At 37.5% G+C, this 16695-nt stretch overlaps 1 protein-coding gene across 1 annotated transcript in view; it reads right to left on the reverse strand.

Moving 5' to 3' along the window:
• Positions 1-16695, reverse strand: part of LOC122735047 (phospholipid-transporting ATPase ABCA3-like) — a 226913-nt gene that overhangs the window by 195003 nt on the left and 15215 nt on the right. Inside the window, exon 6 of the mRNA XM_043976297.1 lies at positions 7145-7404. Within this exon, the coding sequence (XP_043832232.1) occupies positions 7145-7404 (260 nt within the window). The remainder of the gene's footprint in view (positions 1-7144; positions 7405-16695) is intronic.

The following is a 16695-nucleotide window of genomic DNA, read 5'->3' on the forward strand; positions in this document are numbered from 1 at the left end:
CATAGTGGTGCCTTCCAAATCCAAGATGCTATTCATTTGTATTATATGAGGGAAGACTATAGAGGGAAATTTAAGCAATGTAATTATTCTTTTTAAAATTCTGAGTTCCAAATTTTCTCCTTCCCTTCCCCACCTACCTTTTTCTTGGGAGAATAAGCAAGTTGATATAGGTTATACATGTGCAATCATGAAAAGAATATTTCTATAATAGTCATGTTATGAAAGAAGAAAGAGACACAAAGGAAAAAAACAAAAATAATGGGGAAAATAGTATGTTTCAATCTGTATTTAGACTCCATCATTTCTTTCTCTGGAGGTGGATAGCATTTTTCATTTTGAGTCCTTTGGAATTGTCTTGGATCATTGTGTTGTTGAGAATAGCTAAGTCATTCACAGTTGACTGTAGCACAATATTGCTGTTACTGTGTATATTGTTTTGTTTCTGCACACTTCACTTTGTATCAGTTTGTGTAAGTCTTTGCATGTTTTTTCTGAAATCAGCCTGCTCTTCATTTCTTATAGCACAACAGTATCCCATTATAATCATATATACCTCAACTTGTTCAGCCATTCCCCAATTGATGGACATCCTCTCAATTTCCAATTCTTTGACATTACAAAAAGAGGCAATGAAATAGAATTCTGTTCCCAGGTTAAAGAGCAAATAGGCTTGTGGTTACTTATAGACCAGAGCACAGGCCAGGGGAGTATAGAATGTACCTCTCCTCAAATCATATCACCTGAGACCCTCTGAAGCTTGGGACTGCAGCCTGGAAGCAGTGCCCCAATTTAAGAAGGAGTTAAAAGTCAAGAAATAGGCTAAGACAATGAGTAGACAGAAAAAAATATGGACCCTAGAAAGCTCTTTTATGACTAGGAAGATCAAAATATACCCTCACAAGAAGATGACAAAGTCAAAGCTCCTACATCCAAAGTTTCCAAGAAAAATATGAATTGGTTTCAGGCCAAAGAAGTGCTCAAAAAGGACTTTGAAGATAAAGTAAGAGAGGTAGAGGAAAAAACAGAAGGAGAAAGAGAAGAGATACAGGGAAGTCATGAAAATAAAGTCAACAGCTTGAAAAGCCAATTGGCCAAATGAAAAAGGAGGTACAAAAACTCTCTGAAGAATAACTCCCTTAAAAATTAGTATTGAGCAAATGGAAACTAATGACTTTCAGAGAAATCAAGACACAATTAACGCAAAAACCACCAAGAATGAAAAAACAGAAGGCAATGTGAAATATCTCCTTGGAAAAACAACTGAACTAGAAAATAGATCAAGGAGAGATAATTTGAAAATAATTGGACGCCCCGAAAACCATGATCAAAAAAGAGCTTAGACATCATCTTCCAAGAAATAGTCAGGGAAAATTGCCCTGATATTCTAGAAGCAGAAGGTAAACAGAAATAGAAAGAATCCACAATTACCTCCTAAAGAGATCCAAATGAAAACTCCCAGGAATATTATAGCCAAATTCCAGAACTCCAGGTCAAGGAGAAAATCTGAAAGCAGCCAGAAAGAAACAATTCAAGTACTGTGAAGCCACAGTCAGGATAACATAAAGATCTAGCAGCTTCTACATTAAAGGAACTGAGGGCTTGGAATATGATATTCTAGAGGTCAAGGAACTGGCGATTACAACCAAGAACCAGCTACCCAACATTACAAAACGATATATATCTATAGATAGCTATATCTATAGACACAAACACACACACACACAAATAGACCCCTTTCTTTCGCTTCCCTTCTTTTTAAAAATCTCTTTGGGATATAGATCTAGTATTGGTATTAACTGGATCATAGCGTATGCACATATTGATTATTTCCAAATTGCTCTCCAGAATGGTTGTATTAGTTCACATCTCCACCAAAAGTGCTTTAGTGTCCCAATTTTCCCACATCCCCTCCAACATTTATTATTTTCATTTTCTGCCATATTAGTAAATCTGATAGGTATAAGATAACACCTCAGAGTTGTTTTTATTTGTATTTCTCTAATAGTGATTTAGAGCATTTTTTCATATGACCATAGAAAGCTTTGATTTCTTTATCTGAAAACCATCTGTTCATATCTTTTGACCATTTATTAATTGGGAAATGACTTGTATTTTTTATAAATTTGACTCAGTTCTCCATATATCTGAGAAATCAGGCATTTATTAAATTTTTTAGTTTTAAAAATTGTTTCCACTAAATTCCTTCTTTCCTTCTAAATCTTAGTTGAGCTGCTTTTTTGTGCAAAAAGTGTAAAACTTAATATAGTCAAAATTATCCTTTTTATTAGTAATGTTCTTCATCTCTTGTTTGGTCATAAATTCTTTCCTTCTCCATAGATTCCTTGCCCCCATAATTTGGCTATGGTATCATCACCCTTTATGTTTAAATAATGTACCCATTTTTACCTTATCTTGATATAGTGTGTCAGATGGTGATCTATACCTAGTTTCTGCCATACCATTTTCCAGTTTTCCCAGCAACTTTTGTCAAATAGTGAGGTCTTTTCCCAAAAGTTGGAGTCTTCTGGCTTATCAAACACTAGATTACTATGGTTATTTGTTATCTGTCCCTTGTTCTTGAAGAAGACCACAAAATGAAGGGTGATGTCATGACTTGCAGTGAATTGGATTTAAGTGAGGCAAGGCTGTGCAAAGCCCACAACCTCACTCTCTCCTCCAGAGCCATCTGGGTCCAGTGGCAATATATACATCAGGATGACTGGAGATGTCATGCAGTGGGAGACTGTAGCCTTTTAAGCTAAGGCCTTTCAATGGTCTGTTTGCTTGAGGCAACTTGCACCCACTCAGTTATAAGTCTAGGTAGGAAATAAGGCAAAGAAAGGCTTCTTTTACCTAATAAAAAATAATGTAAAGAAATAAATAGAAAGGGGGTGGGGGGAAGACCCTCAGAGTTTCTGGCCAAAATAGAAATAAATACTATTTACTCCACTCAGAGCCTTGAAGAGGCCAAACAATGGGGAGATGAGGCTTGGGCCGGGTGGGACCTATTGTTGACCAATCAATGAGTCCTAAATTATTTGGGTTTTAAGGAGTGGGTCTTTAGAAGAAATTTAGCAGACATCTTTCTCACCTAGATTTGTCACTGAATGGGCATTGCCTCAGGCAAAATGAAACCTGTGAAAGGCCTTAGTTTAAAAGGCTAAGGCTCCCACTGAATGCCATCTCCAGCTCATCCTGATGTGTATCTCTGCACTGGACCCCAAATGGTTCTGGAGGAGAAAGTGTGATGGTGACTTTGCGCAGCCCTACCTCACCTAAATCCAATTCACTGCAAGTCATGACATCACCCCCAATGTCATGATCCCTCAAGAATGAAGGACAAACAATTATCAGCATTCTAAGAGTAATAGTGGTCCCACTGGGGACCAACTTGTCAGCTCCAGTTGTGCAAACACCAACTCCTTTGTCCATGTCCCTATCCCCTCTCTCCACATAGAGAATCATACGACATGGGGGTTGGGCTAACTAACTACCAGGACTTACACACCTAAGTATGGGAAGATTAAATTCTAGAGCAAGAAAAGTCAGTTAGGTGTGGCTGCTGCTGATCTGTGCCAAGGGACAGAGATAACTCCAGAAGTCAGGATACACCCCCGTTCAAGCTTTCCCCAACTGCAAAAGTAACTTTCCATAGTCAGGTGGTCCTCCTGTCTTTAGTCTATTAAGTTTTGCCTTTCCTTCTGCTGAAGAGCACAATGTCTCTAAGAATCTCCCCCTCCCCTTGAGAGACGTCTTTGACTTCTGTCTTGGTCACTCTTTCTAAGTACCACAATAACAAGACTATTTTATTCCAATTGATTGTGTGAGACGAGGTGTGTAATTCTTTAAAGAGGATTACATAAGGACCCCCACCACCTATTTCTCCATGTGACAATGCCTTATCTCGCTGGACCCTGACCAAAGGAATATATAATATGGTCTTGTGTACCTAATCTATTTCAGTGATTTACCACTCTACTTCTTAGCCAGTGCCAGATAGTTTTGACGATTACTGCTTTATAATACAGTTTGAGATCTGGTACTGCTTGGCCACCTTCCTTCACATTGTTTTCATTAATTCCCTCAATATTCTTGACTTTTTATTCTTCCAGATGAATTTTGTTAGGATTTTTCTAGTTCTATAAAATATTTTTTGTAGTTTGATTGGTATAGCACCAAATAAGTAAATTAATTTAGGTAAGATTATCATTTTTATTATATTGGCTTTGGCCTACCCATCAGCAATTAATATTTTCCCAGTTGTTTAGATCTGACTTTATTTGTACAGAAAGTGCTTTGTAATTGTGTTAATATAGTTCCTGGGTTTGTCTTGGCAGGTAGACTCCTAAGTATTTTACACTGTCTACAATTATTTTAAATAGAATTTCTCTATGTCATGCTGCTGGACTTTGTTAGTAATGTATAAAAATGCTGATGACTTACATGGGTTTATTTTATATCCTGGAGATTTGTTAAAGGTATTATTTATTGGGGAAGTAGGTGGCACAGTGGATAGAGCACTGGCCCTGGATTCAGGAGGACCTGAGTCTCAAATTCAGCTTCAGACCCTTGACACTACTAGGCTGTGTGATCCTGGGCCAGTTACTTAACCCCAACTGCCCTCACCCAAACCCCCCCAAAAAAAACCAAAAAAAAGTTGTTATTTATTCCACTAGTTTTTTAGTTGATTCTCTAGGATTTTCTAAGTATACCCATCATATCATCTACAAAGAGAGATGATTGTTTCCTCATTGCCTATTCTAATTCCTTCAATTTCTTTTTCTTCTCTTATTACTATAGCTAACATTCTAGTACCAATATTGATAATAGTGGTGATAGTAAGCAATCCTTGCTTCACCTTTGATTTCAATGGAAAGGCTTTTATAACTTATCCCTATTACAATTAATGCTGATGGTTTTAGATAGATACTACTTGTCATTTTAAAGAAAGCTTCATTTATTCCTATGCTCTCCTAGTTGTTTGTTTTTTAAATAGGAATAGATGGTAGTATATTTCATTAAAAGTTTTTTCCAGCAGTAGTTTTCCTGTTGCTCAAATTCAACCCAGGTCAGGAACTTGCAGAGCTCAGACTAGGAAGACAGCAATCAGATTTTGCCATGGATCAGATAACTGGGACTACTGAAAGTGTGCAGATCTCCAGCTTGTCCCCTGAGCTGTTAGAATAATACAACACTCAGTATTCTCAAGAAAGGAGAAATTAGAACTGGCCTGGACCTTCCTTCCAGAAGACAAGGAAGAACCAGTCTTAACAACAAGTCCAAAGTCAGGAAGTAGGCTAGAGAATGGGAATACAAAAAAGAATCCCACCATAAAAATCCCATTATACTTTGGGGGAAACCATCAAAACCAGAAGAAGAAAATGATTATAAAACATCTACAAGCAAAGCCTCAGAAAATAATACAACATGGCCACAAATTTAACTAGAATTCCAGAAAGAGATAAAGCAAGAGGCTTGGATTTTTTTTAAGACTTAAAATATTTTTAAAAAACAAATGTGGGGGGCGCAGCTAGGTAGTGCAGTGGATAAAGCATTGGCCTTGGATTCAGGAGGACCTGAGTTCAAATCCAGCCTCAGACACTTGACACTTAACTAGCTGTGTGACCCTGGGCAAGTCACTTAACCCTCATCACCCTGCAAAAACAAAAACATTATAAAAAAAACAAATGAGGGGGGCAGCTAGGTAGCATAGTAGATAAAGCACTGGTCCTGAATTCAGGAGGGCCTGAGTTCAAATCTGGCCTCAGACACTTGACACTTACTGTGTGACCCTGGGCAAGTCACTTAACCTTCACTGCCCTGCCCCCCAAAATTAAATGAGAGCTTAGGGTAAAGAAATGGAATAAAAGGGAAAAATGAGAACTATGGAAAAACACACTGAAAAGGGAATTAACAGCTTGGCATAACACACACAAAACCTTGATCAAGAAACAAATTCTATGAAAATTAGCAGATAAGTTGGGGCAGAGGAGGTATATGGTAGCAATATGCATGATTAGGTTTTGGTGCAAAGCATGAACCCAACACTAGGACAAATAAGCAAGGGATTTTTACACACAGTGCATGTTAAGGCTGATCGCACACTAATAAGACTTAGATTAATCAATGCTCATAATCAAATTTTATTGATTATTCAATAATATAAACATCAAATTCTCTAGGCTGGGAAGCTAATCCACTCACTGTTGGTGGAGTTGTGAAACGATCCAAGCATTCTGGAGAGCAATTTGGAACTATGCACAAAGGGCTATAGAACTGTGCATACGTTTTGATCCAGCAATACCACTGCTAGGTTTATATCCCAAAGACATCCCCAAAAAGAGAAAAAGACATATTTGTACAAAAACATTTATAGATCTTTTCTGTGGTGGCTAAGAATTGGAAATCAAGGAAATGCCCATCAATCTGACTGATACTGGATTTAAGCAAGAAAAAAGAACCAGTAGGTACCTTCATAAATTATAGCATCTAAAATAATCTTTGACTACACTTTAAAATCAAACTCAGAAATCTTCCTTTTGTAAACACATTTGTTTCTATACATTTGTGTTGCTAGGGTTTTGGGCAAAATTGAAAATTTACAATCTTGCTTTGGCTTAACTACAGGATTTTTCACATCCTGTTCAACATAGACATGGGATCAAGTAGCCTCTTATGGCTAGGTGCAGTGATGTCAATAGTGCCTGAAAAAGGAAGAGTTGGTAACAGTGAAGCTGTAGCATGGGGAGAATGACACAAAATGGGTGAGGTTACTCATTCCTTTCTGACATCTTTTCCCTCAAAAACTACTTTTCTTATGCATAAATAATGATGTTAACATATTATAATTGAGATTTATCAGAATTTCAGCTCTCAGCTCAAGAGCAATACTCCTGAGAAGTCAACTTCAAGATAAAAATTAGGTTTAAGGAAAACGTAAGCAGTGAATAGTAATAATATTAATGCAGGCACATCACATTACCATCATTCTTCTAACTCTAATAAATAATCCTCACTCTGGTGGCTGCCTTGGCTGGAGCCCGACCTCATGCCTATCATATTAATTTTTCATTAGAAGCTCCACCTCTCTGTGCCCCACAATGCCTCAAGCTTCTCAGATGGTTTCCATCTTAAGGTAGGTTACCTTCAGTTTTTTCTCCTTCTCATGCACAATGCTACGGATGATGTTCAGTACGGTGAAAGTAAAGGCCAGCACAAGAAGTAGAGGCAACGTGAATTGTACAACAGTGAGGAAAGGGTCGTTAATGAAATCTGGGTAAGGAAACCTCTTCACAATTAAGGTGATTTTGTCAAATATCTTGTTGGCAGCTTCTGGTGCATGGTACCTCATAATAGCTTTGTCCACAGCATGCTGCACTGTCAGGAATCCTTCTCTGATATATCCTAAATGAGAAAAAGAAGAATGAGGATGACAGGTACAAAGCAGCTGGCCATTGAAATGGTTCAAGTGTCTACTCACAGAATGGGAAGCGATGGCAAGGAACCCCCATTACAATCTATGATGAACACATTTCCCTTCATTTCTGAATAATGGCCTTTCGCCTTGTTGCATTCATAAAGAACTGGCCCCATCATGATTATGCCTTCCTCTGATCATCCTTTTTAGTATGGCACAGACCTTCTCTCCCACTACCTGACATGGTGGTGCTGAGGGAGAGCCAGACTTCTTACAGATTCTCTCTGTGCATTCCCATTGCTACTTGAAGCCTCTTCCTCTGTAGCCATCACTCAGCAACCTCTCCTACCTTAAGGTTAACACTTGATTATCTAAATTTACTGCCCAATCTAGATTCAGGTGGCTGTTATCTACCACCCCCTGCCAAACCTCCTCCTTTTCTCAGTGAGGTCAGTACATAACTCACAGTATTTCAGTTCACCTCAGCTCTTATCTTTATATGAGGAAATTGCAACATACAAGTTGTTGTTCCTTCAAGTAATCTTACCATCCCAGTTCCTCAATTTATTCAATTTCCATAATAGTCTCTACAACACTTCAGCAAGTCAGTCAATAGTAAACAATAATTTGTTAAGTGCTTACTATGTTCCAAGCTTGGCAAGCCTAAAAAAGTAGGGTTTAGGATACAAAGAAAGACAAACAGTGATGATCATAGTCTTAATTTTCTCAACATGCATAAGTGAAATACTTCTATGATGAAGAACTCTGAAATTCTAATATACAATAAAATTATCTATCATTCCATCTTTCCCTATATTTTATTTCTCCACTTATTTTTCAACCTCATCATGGTTTACAATGCTCTCATCCCTCAGTATTTTACCAGTATATAACCCCTACTCTGACTATATTCTCCTCCCTGATTCTTTAACTAGTTCAACACTATACTCTCCTTTCCAATCCTTTAGTGGGACTAAGTATGTAAATTTAGGATGAGCAACTAGGTTTTGTTTTAATCCTCTATTTTGTGACTGAATAGTTGTCATGTAAACCATTTTTCTGTAATAAGATAAGGATTTTAGTATAGATTGGCAATGATGTGTCGCCAAAATTTGATAAACAACTGAAAAATTCACTGATGACATTAGGAATAAAGTTTTGATCAACAGTTTCCTTTCATCATAAGTTTAGATAATCAATCACTTTGATACAATTTCCAAATACCCTTAGCCAAAATCATAAAAACCTACCATGGCCCCAAGTATCAGTTTCTTCTTGGGCTTCAACTCCTACATTCCCTGCACTTGGAAATATAAGCATTCTCTGTTCACTCGAGAGCAGTAGATTGATGGACACTTGTGAGAAACCCACTTTGGAGGGAAACATATATAACCCACATTTGGGCAGAGGGAACCTTGTCATGAGCATCAGTATGAGACATGCATACTTTAAGAAGCAGGATGGTGGTTTGCTCCTAGAGATATTTTTTAAAAGTAATAAACATTTTTTATTTATAGCTTTGAGTTCCAATTTTAATCCCTCCTTCCCTTCCCCCCTCCCTGAGGCAGTAAACAATCAGATATGGGTTATACATGTACAATTACATAAAACATTACCATATTGGTCATTTTGTACAAGAAAACTTGAATAAAAGAAAAAATTAAAGAAAGTGAAAATAACCATGCTTCAGTCTGTGTTCAATCAATATCAGTTCTTTCTTTGGAGGTCGATAATATGCTTCATCATTAGTCCCCTGGGATTGTTTTGGGTCATCATATTACTGAGAATAGGTAAGTCATTCATGTTTCTTCATCAAACAATATTGCTGTCTCAATGCACAACGTTCTCTTGTTTCTGCTCACTTCACTATATATCAGTTCATACAAGTCTTTTAAGGACTGTCTGAAATCATCCTGTTTGTCATTTCTCCATCACCATCATATACCTCAGCTTGTTTGTTCATTCCCCAATTGACGGGCATTCCCTTGATTTCCAATTCTTAGCCATCACAAAAAAAGATCTGCTATAAATGTTTTTGTACAAATAGGTCTTTTTCTCTTTTTGGGGATGTCTTTGGGATATAAACCTAGCAGTGGTATTGCTGGATCAAAAGGTATGCACAAGGGCAGCTAGATGGCGCAGTGGATAAAACACCGGCCCTGGATTCAGGAGTACCTGAGTTCAAATCCGGCCTCAGACACTTGACACTTACTAAGCTGTGTGACCGACCCTGGGTAAGTCACTTAACCCTCATTGCCCCACCAAAAAAAAAAAAAAAAGGGTATGCACAGTTCTATGGCCCTTGGGCATAGTTCCAAATTGCTCTCCAGAATGCTTGGATCTTTTTACAATTCCACCAACAGTGGATTAGCATCCCAGCCTAGAGAGTTTGATATTTATATTATTGAATAATCAATAAAATTTGATTATGAGCATTGATTAATATAAGTCTTATTAGTGTGCCATTAGCCTTAACATATGCACTGTGTGTAAAAATCTCTTGCTTATTTGTCCTAGGGTTTGGTTCATGCTTTGCACCAAAACCTAATCATGCATTATTGCCACCACACACCTCCTCTGCTCCTACTTATCTGCTACTGAACAGAGCTGGAGAAATTCAGGCAACTGTGCTGAGCATAAGTTTTTCTAAATCTTCTCTACATTCTTCAAGCCACTCCTCACACCTCACCCTCTACCCAACCTCTCAGCTGAGGGTCCAGTCTCATACTTTACCAAGAAATCTGAAACCATTTACTGGAAACCCTTTCCCCTTATCATTTCCTATCTCCTTCACATCATCCTTCATTTCTTCCTTCATTTTAGTCTCTGATGAAAAGCTATAGCCACTCTCCTTGTCAACATCAATCTCTCTACATGTACCCTTCAACCCATCACCTCTGTCTTGAACAGATTATACCCACTATATCTTTTCCAAATCTCTAATATTCAATGTCTCCTTATCTACTGGTCCCTTCCCTGCTGCATACAAATATGCCCAGGCCTCCTCATCCTTAAGACAAAATTTCACCAGACCCTACCCTAGCATCCCTACTAGCTTTCATCCTAAAGTTCTCTATCATCCAAAGCCCTTAAAAAACCTGTCTCCACTTGTTGCCTCACTTCTTTTCCTTTCACTTTCTTCCAAAACCCTCAGGAATCTGATTCTGATTTCTTCATTCAAATGAGATTGCTCCCTCCAAAGTGAAGAATGATGTCTTAAGTGCAAAATGTAATGACCTTTTCTCACTCTTCATCCTTCTTGATTTTTCTGTATTTTTTGACTCTTGACCAATTTCTCTTCCTGTATATTCTCTTCTATGTTTTTGTGACATTGCTTTTTCTTGGTTCTCTTCCTAACCATCCAACTACTCTGCAGTTTCCTTTACTGGATCATTATCCATGTCTTCTCACCTTGGAACTTCCTTTAGCACCCGAGGCTTTCTCATCCTAAAACATCCCTCCACTCTGGTCTTTCTCCCACCACTGAGTTCCTTCTTAGGCCTTCATTTTGGGGAGGGGACCAGGCTAGTTATCCTTCATTTCCCTCCTGGCTCTGCTTTTAACTCATAGGTTTTTGCCATCATGGCTGCTAAAGGAACCTTTTCCCCTACATTCCTTCCCTCCCCATCTTTTCCCTTGTTCAGGTCTCTTTTATATATTGTCCTACCCGTTACAATGTAAACTCTGTGAGGACAAGGACTATTTTTATTTTTTCTTGCCTTTGCTCCCCAGAGCTTAGCATAGTGCTTGGCACATAGTAAGAACTTAATACATATTTGTTGCCTGTCTGCATGTTATTCTCACAAATCATGAGTGTTCCCTAAAGCTCTGGTTTGGGTCTTTTTTCTTTTCCTTCTATACAATTTCAGTGATCTAAAAATTCCATGGATTCAATTATCATCTTCATGCAGATTACCAGATCTATATAGCTAGCTTTAGTCTTTCTCCAAATTTCTAGTCTCACATTGCCAACTGCCTATTGGACATTTAAAACTGGATGCCCTGTTTATTATTTGAGAAAAATTGCTAGGAAAACTGGATATCAGTTGTCAGGCAGAAGTTATGTTTAAACCAACACCTGAGACCACACACCAAGATAAGCTCCAAATAAATACACAATTTAGGAATAAAAGACCACATCATTAACAAATGAGAGGTGAAAGGAAGAAATTATCTGACTTATCAATGCCTAAACAAGTGAGTTGTTTTTCTTCATAATATTGTTTCTGTTCTACCATTTGTTTTCCTAGTTCTGTACACTTCAATGTTTATTTATTCTATCACTTTAAAAAAAACTGGGACAATTAACTCTTTTGTCACATGTAGTTTTCATTCATGATGTTTTGAAATGTAGCTCTGGTAAACCAGGCTTCCATAAAGCCCACTGGGATTCAAGTGGAGCTACTTGACTAGAATTTTAAACCCAAATCACTCTGACTCTCACTGACTGGCCAACAATAGGTCCCAGCCAAAGCCTCACTTGCTCATTGTTTGGTTTTGATGGCTCAAACTGAGTCTAAATAGTAATTGTTTGTATTCAGGCCAGAAACTCTGAGGGTCTTCCCCCCCACCAGACTGATCCTTTTGGGAAGTCAAACTAGGCCATCTTTTCCCTCATTTCTTACCTAGCCTTTAATCATTGAATGGGTGTTGCCTCAAACAAAATGAAACCTGAAAAAGACTTTAGTTTAAAAAGGCTAGGGTTTCCCAGTGCATCCCAGGCCATTGCTAGTCATCCTAACCTATCTTGCCACTGGACTTCAATGACTCTGGAGGGGAAAGTGAGGTTGATGACTTTGCAGAGCCCTGCCTCACTTAAATCTAATTCACTTGCAAGTCAAGACATCACTCTCCTGATGTTATTGGTCCTCTTTGAGATGATAAAAAACAACAACAATATGCATCAATTTATAAAAGCCTTCCCCATTTTTCTGAAATCATTCATTTCACAATTTCTTACAACACAGTAATATTTAATTGCCTTTGTATACCACAAATTATTTAGCCATTCCCCAATAAGAAAACATTTCCTTTTGTTCCAATTCATTGATTTAGCCTTTCAAAAATGTGAATTTTCCTATTAGAACTGTTTTAGTTGCATCACATAAGTTTTGGTATATAGTCTCACTATTGTCCTTTTCTTGATGAAATTTTCTTGTATAATTTTGTTTGTATAATAATAATGTTTGTATAATTTTGTGTTTGGCCTAATAGTTCTTTAGAATCATGTTATTTAATCTCATATTATCCTTTAATTTTTTTTCTTTAAGGGCTCTCAGTTGAACATAATTTTTATTGAAATGTGATCAGAAAATGATATATTTAGTATTTCTTCTTTTCTACATGTTTTGGTAAGGTTTATATTTCCCAATACATGGTCAATTTTAGTAAAGGTGCCATGCACATTTAGTATGCATATAATTCCATTCTATTCCCATTTAGTAATCACCAGATATCTATCATCTCTAGTTTTCTCAAGTTCTATTCAGATATTTAACTTCTTTTTATCTTCTTGTTAGATTTGTCCAGGTCTTAAAGGAATAAATAAAATTCTCCTACTATTAGAGTTTTATATGGAAAATGCTTTATTATATTGTTTGGAAAAATTATTATTATACTGCTTGTATAACATAATATTTAATTTAATATAATGTTGTATAATATAATAATTAATATACTGCTTGTTTAGGAGCCCGTGGCTCTTCAAGGCACTAATCCATGGTCATCCACAACTGGTAGAAGCCTACTACTACTACTACTGCTTAAATCTAGCTTTAGGTGACTAGAAATTGTCTAATCCAAAGTAGAGGTCAGGATGACCTCATACACAGCTCCTGGGAAAGCCAAATGGCTGCAAGAAATACTTAGATGCTACCCAGATCTTGTTTTTTAGAATCCACTCAATGCTAATGATCCCCAAATTTGAATATTTGTACATTGTTGACCTTAATTTGAATATCTAGGTTTACTGATATATACCTCAATGGACTTTGCCTGGGAACTTATCTCTGCAAAACTGCTTAGCAGTGAGATTTGTGAGGTTCCGATATAGGCACTTTAGTCTGGTTCTTATACAATGTACATTTCCCTAACACTGGATGAAAAAGAGCCGCACACTTTCCAGCTTGCTTTTATCTGTTCAATTACCAAATAAATTTCTTTCTAAAATTTTTTCAGGTTTTGGAGTTTCTCATGAAAGATATTTTCTATCTCTTTCTGTAATTCAACCAACTTTTTAGTTGCTATAGTATTAGATTAATCTGTATTAAATACTGATTTATCATTTGTCTTCAAACATAATGTAATTTGTCTGCTTATCCCCTTTTACTTGTCAATATTTACTGTAGTCTTATTTGAATTTTGATTGCTCCTCTGAGTTAAATCAAAGCATAATAGATTTTGCTTTTAAATTCTATGTGAGGCAGTGAGGTGGTGCAGTAGATAGAGCACCAGCCCTGGATTCAGGAGGACCTGAGTTCAAATCCGGCCTCAGACACTTAACACATACTAGTTGTATGACCCTGGGCAAGTCACTTAACCCCAACTGCCTCACCAAAAAAAAAAAAAAATTTAATTAAATTCTATGTGAAAAAAACCAAAACAAAACAAAAAAAATTCTATGTGAGAGAGAGAGAGGGAGGGAGGCAATTGGGGTTAAGTGACTTGCCCAAGGTCACACAGCTAGTTAAGTGTCAAGTGTCTGAGGCCGGATTTGAACTCAGGTCCTCCTGAATCCAGGGCCGGTGCTTTATCCACTGCACCACCTAGCTGCCCCTCAAGTGTTTCTTATAAGCAATACATTGTCAGATTCTGCTTTCCTTTTCAGTATAATGTATGAGTCCATCCCATCAAAATTATGACTATTTTGTATTTCCTTTGAGTTTGTTCTTTTTTTAAAAAAATTATTTATTTAGAATTTTCCCCAAGTTACATGTAAAAAAACCAAAATTTTTTTACATTGATTTTTTAAAACTTTGTTTTCTAAGTTTTCTTCCTTCCTCCCTCCCTCCTCAAGCCTCCCTGTGAAATCCAGCAATTCAATATAAGTTATATATGTGCAGTTATGCAAAACATCTTCTCATTAGTCAGGTTGTAAAAGAAAATAGACAAAATACCTTTAGAAAGAGGAGCTAACAAATAAAATCATACTTCAATCTGTATTCAGATGCCATTAGTTTCTTTCTCTATAGATGGTTTGCATTTTTCACACATCCTTCTGATACCATCCTGCTCATCATTTCTTTCACAATTACTATCGCTAACTGTATTACCCTCCATCCTATTCCCTCTCCTTGATATTTACTCTATTTTCTATCTTCTTTCACCCTATCCTTCCACAAAAGTGTTTTGCTTTTTACTGCCCCAATCTGCCCTCCCTTCCTTCAACCTCTCCCCTCTCATCCCCTTCCCTTTCCACTTTCCCTCAGGGTAAAATATATTACTATATCCACTTGAGTGTGTATGTTATTACCTCTTTGAGCCAATTCTGATGAGAGTAAGGGTCACTCATTCCCCTGCTCCTTCCCCATCTTCCCCTCCACTCCATAAGCTTTTTCTTGTTTCTTTTATGTGAGCTACTTTACCTCATTCCACCTTTCCCTTTCCATTTCTTCCAGTGCATTCCTCTTACTCCTTAGCTTTATTTTAAAGATGTTATCATGGGTGACAAAGTGGACAAAGCACCAGCCCTGAACCCAGTAGGCCCCGAGCCCAAATCCAGCTCCAGACATAAGTCACCCCACCATGCCTGCTCCACAAAAAAAGGATAAACAAAAATAAATGCTTTACAGATATCTTCCCTTCATATTCAATTCACACCTGTGCCCTCTGTCTAAGTATATTCCTTTCAGCTGCCCTAATACTGAGGGAGTTCTTATGAGTTAGAAGTATCATCTTCCCATGTAGGAATGTAAACAGTTTTACCTTTTAATATCTCTCATGATTTCTTTTTCCTGTTTACCTTTTTATGCTTCTCTAGGGTATTGTATTTGAAAGTCAATTTTTCTATTCAGCTCAGGTCTTTTCATTACAAAGTCCTTTTTTCATTGAAGTCCCATTTTTCCCCCTGAAAGATTATACTCAGTTTTACTGGGTAGGTGATTCTTGGTTGTAATCCCAGTTCTTTTGCCCTCTGGAATATCATATTCCATGCCATCAGATACTTTAATGTAGAAGCCACTAGATCTTGTGCTATCATGACTGTTGCTCCACAGTACTTGAATTCCGTTTTTCTAGCTGCTGGAATGTGGCTATAATATTCCTGGAAGTTTTCCTTTTGGGATCTCTTTCTGGAGGTGATTGGTGGATTCTTTCAATTTCTATTTTACCTTCTACTTCTAGAATATCAGGGCAAATTTCCATGACAATTTCTTGGAAGATGATGCCTAAGCTCTGTTTCTGATCGTGGTTTTCAGGGAATTCAATGATTTTCAAATTATCTCTCCTGGATCTATTTTCTAAGTCAGCTGTTTTTCCAAGGAGATATTTCATTTTTTATTCATTTGGATTTGCTTTATTGTGTGTTGATTTCTCATAAAGTCATTAGCTTCTATTTGCTCAATCCTAATTTTTAAGGAGTTATATTCTTCAGAGAGCTTTTGTGCCTCCTTTTCCATTTGGCCAATTTGGCTTTTCAAGCTGTTGACTTTTTTTCATGACCTCTCCTGCATCACTCTCATTTCTCATTTTTTACTCTACCTCTCTTACTTTATCTTCAAAGTCCTTTTTGAGCACTTCCATGGCCTCAGACCAATTCATATTTTTCTTCGAACCTTTGGATATAGGAGCTTTTACTTTGTTATCTTCTTCTGAGGGTATATTTTGATCTACCTTGTCACCAAAGAAACTTACAATGGTCTGCTGCTTTCTCTACCTGTTCATCTTGCCTGAATATTTCTTGGCTTTTATCTCCTTCTTAAAGTGAAACACTGCTTCTAGGATGCACTGTCCCAAGCTACAGGGGGTCCCAGGTGGTATGATTTAATGAGAGGTTTGTTCTCAGCCCACCTGGCCTGTAAGTAACCATAGGCCTGCTTGCTCTTTAACCCAGGAGCAGAAATCTGATTGAAATCTGATTCTCTATGGTCTAAAGCTTGGCATGCCTATGCCCCTCCCCTACTGGGCCACTGCCACTCAAATCTGCTTCCTGAGTAACAACATAGCACTTCCACCTCTGCTCCAGCGGAGACCTCCTACTGTTTCTCCTTGGCCAACCACTGGACCTCCTCACCGTTCTGTAAGGTGAGTTTCAGAAGAAGCCATTGATGCTGAAGATTATG

This window comes from Dromiciops gliroides, chromosome 1 (assembly GCF_019393635.1).
Source record: "Dromiciops gliroides isolate mDroGli1 chromosome 1, mDroGli1.pri, whole genome shotgun sequence".
NCBI lineage: Eukaryota > Metazoa > Chordata > Mammalia > Microbiotheria > Microbiotheriidae > Dromiciops > Dromiciops gliroides.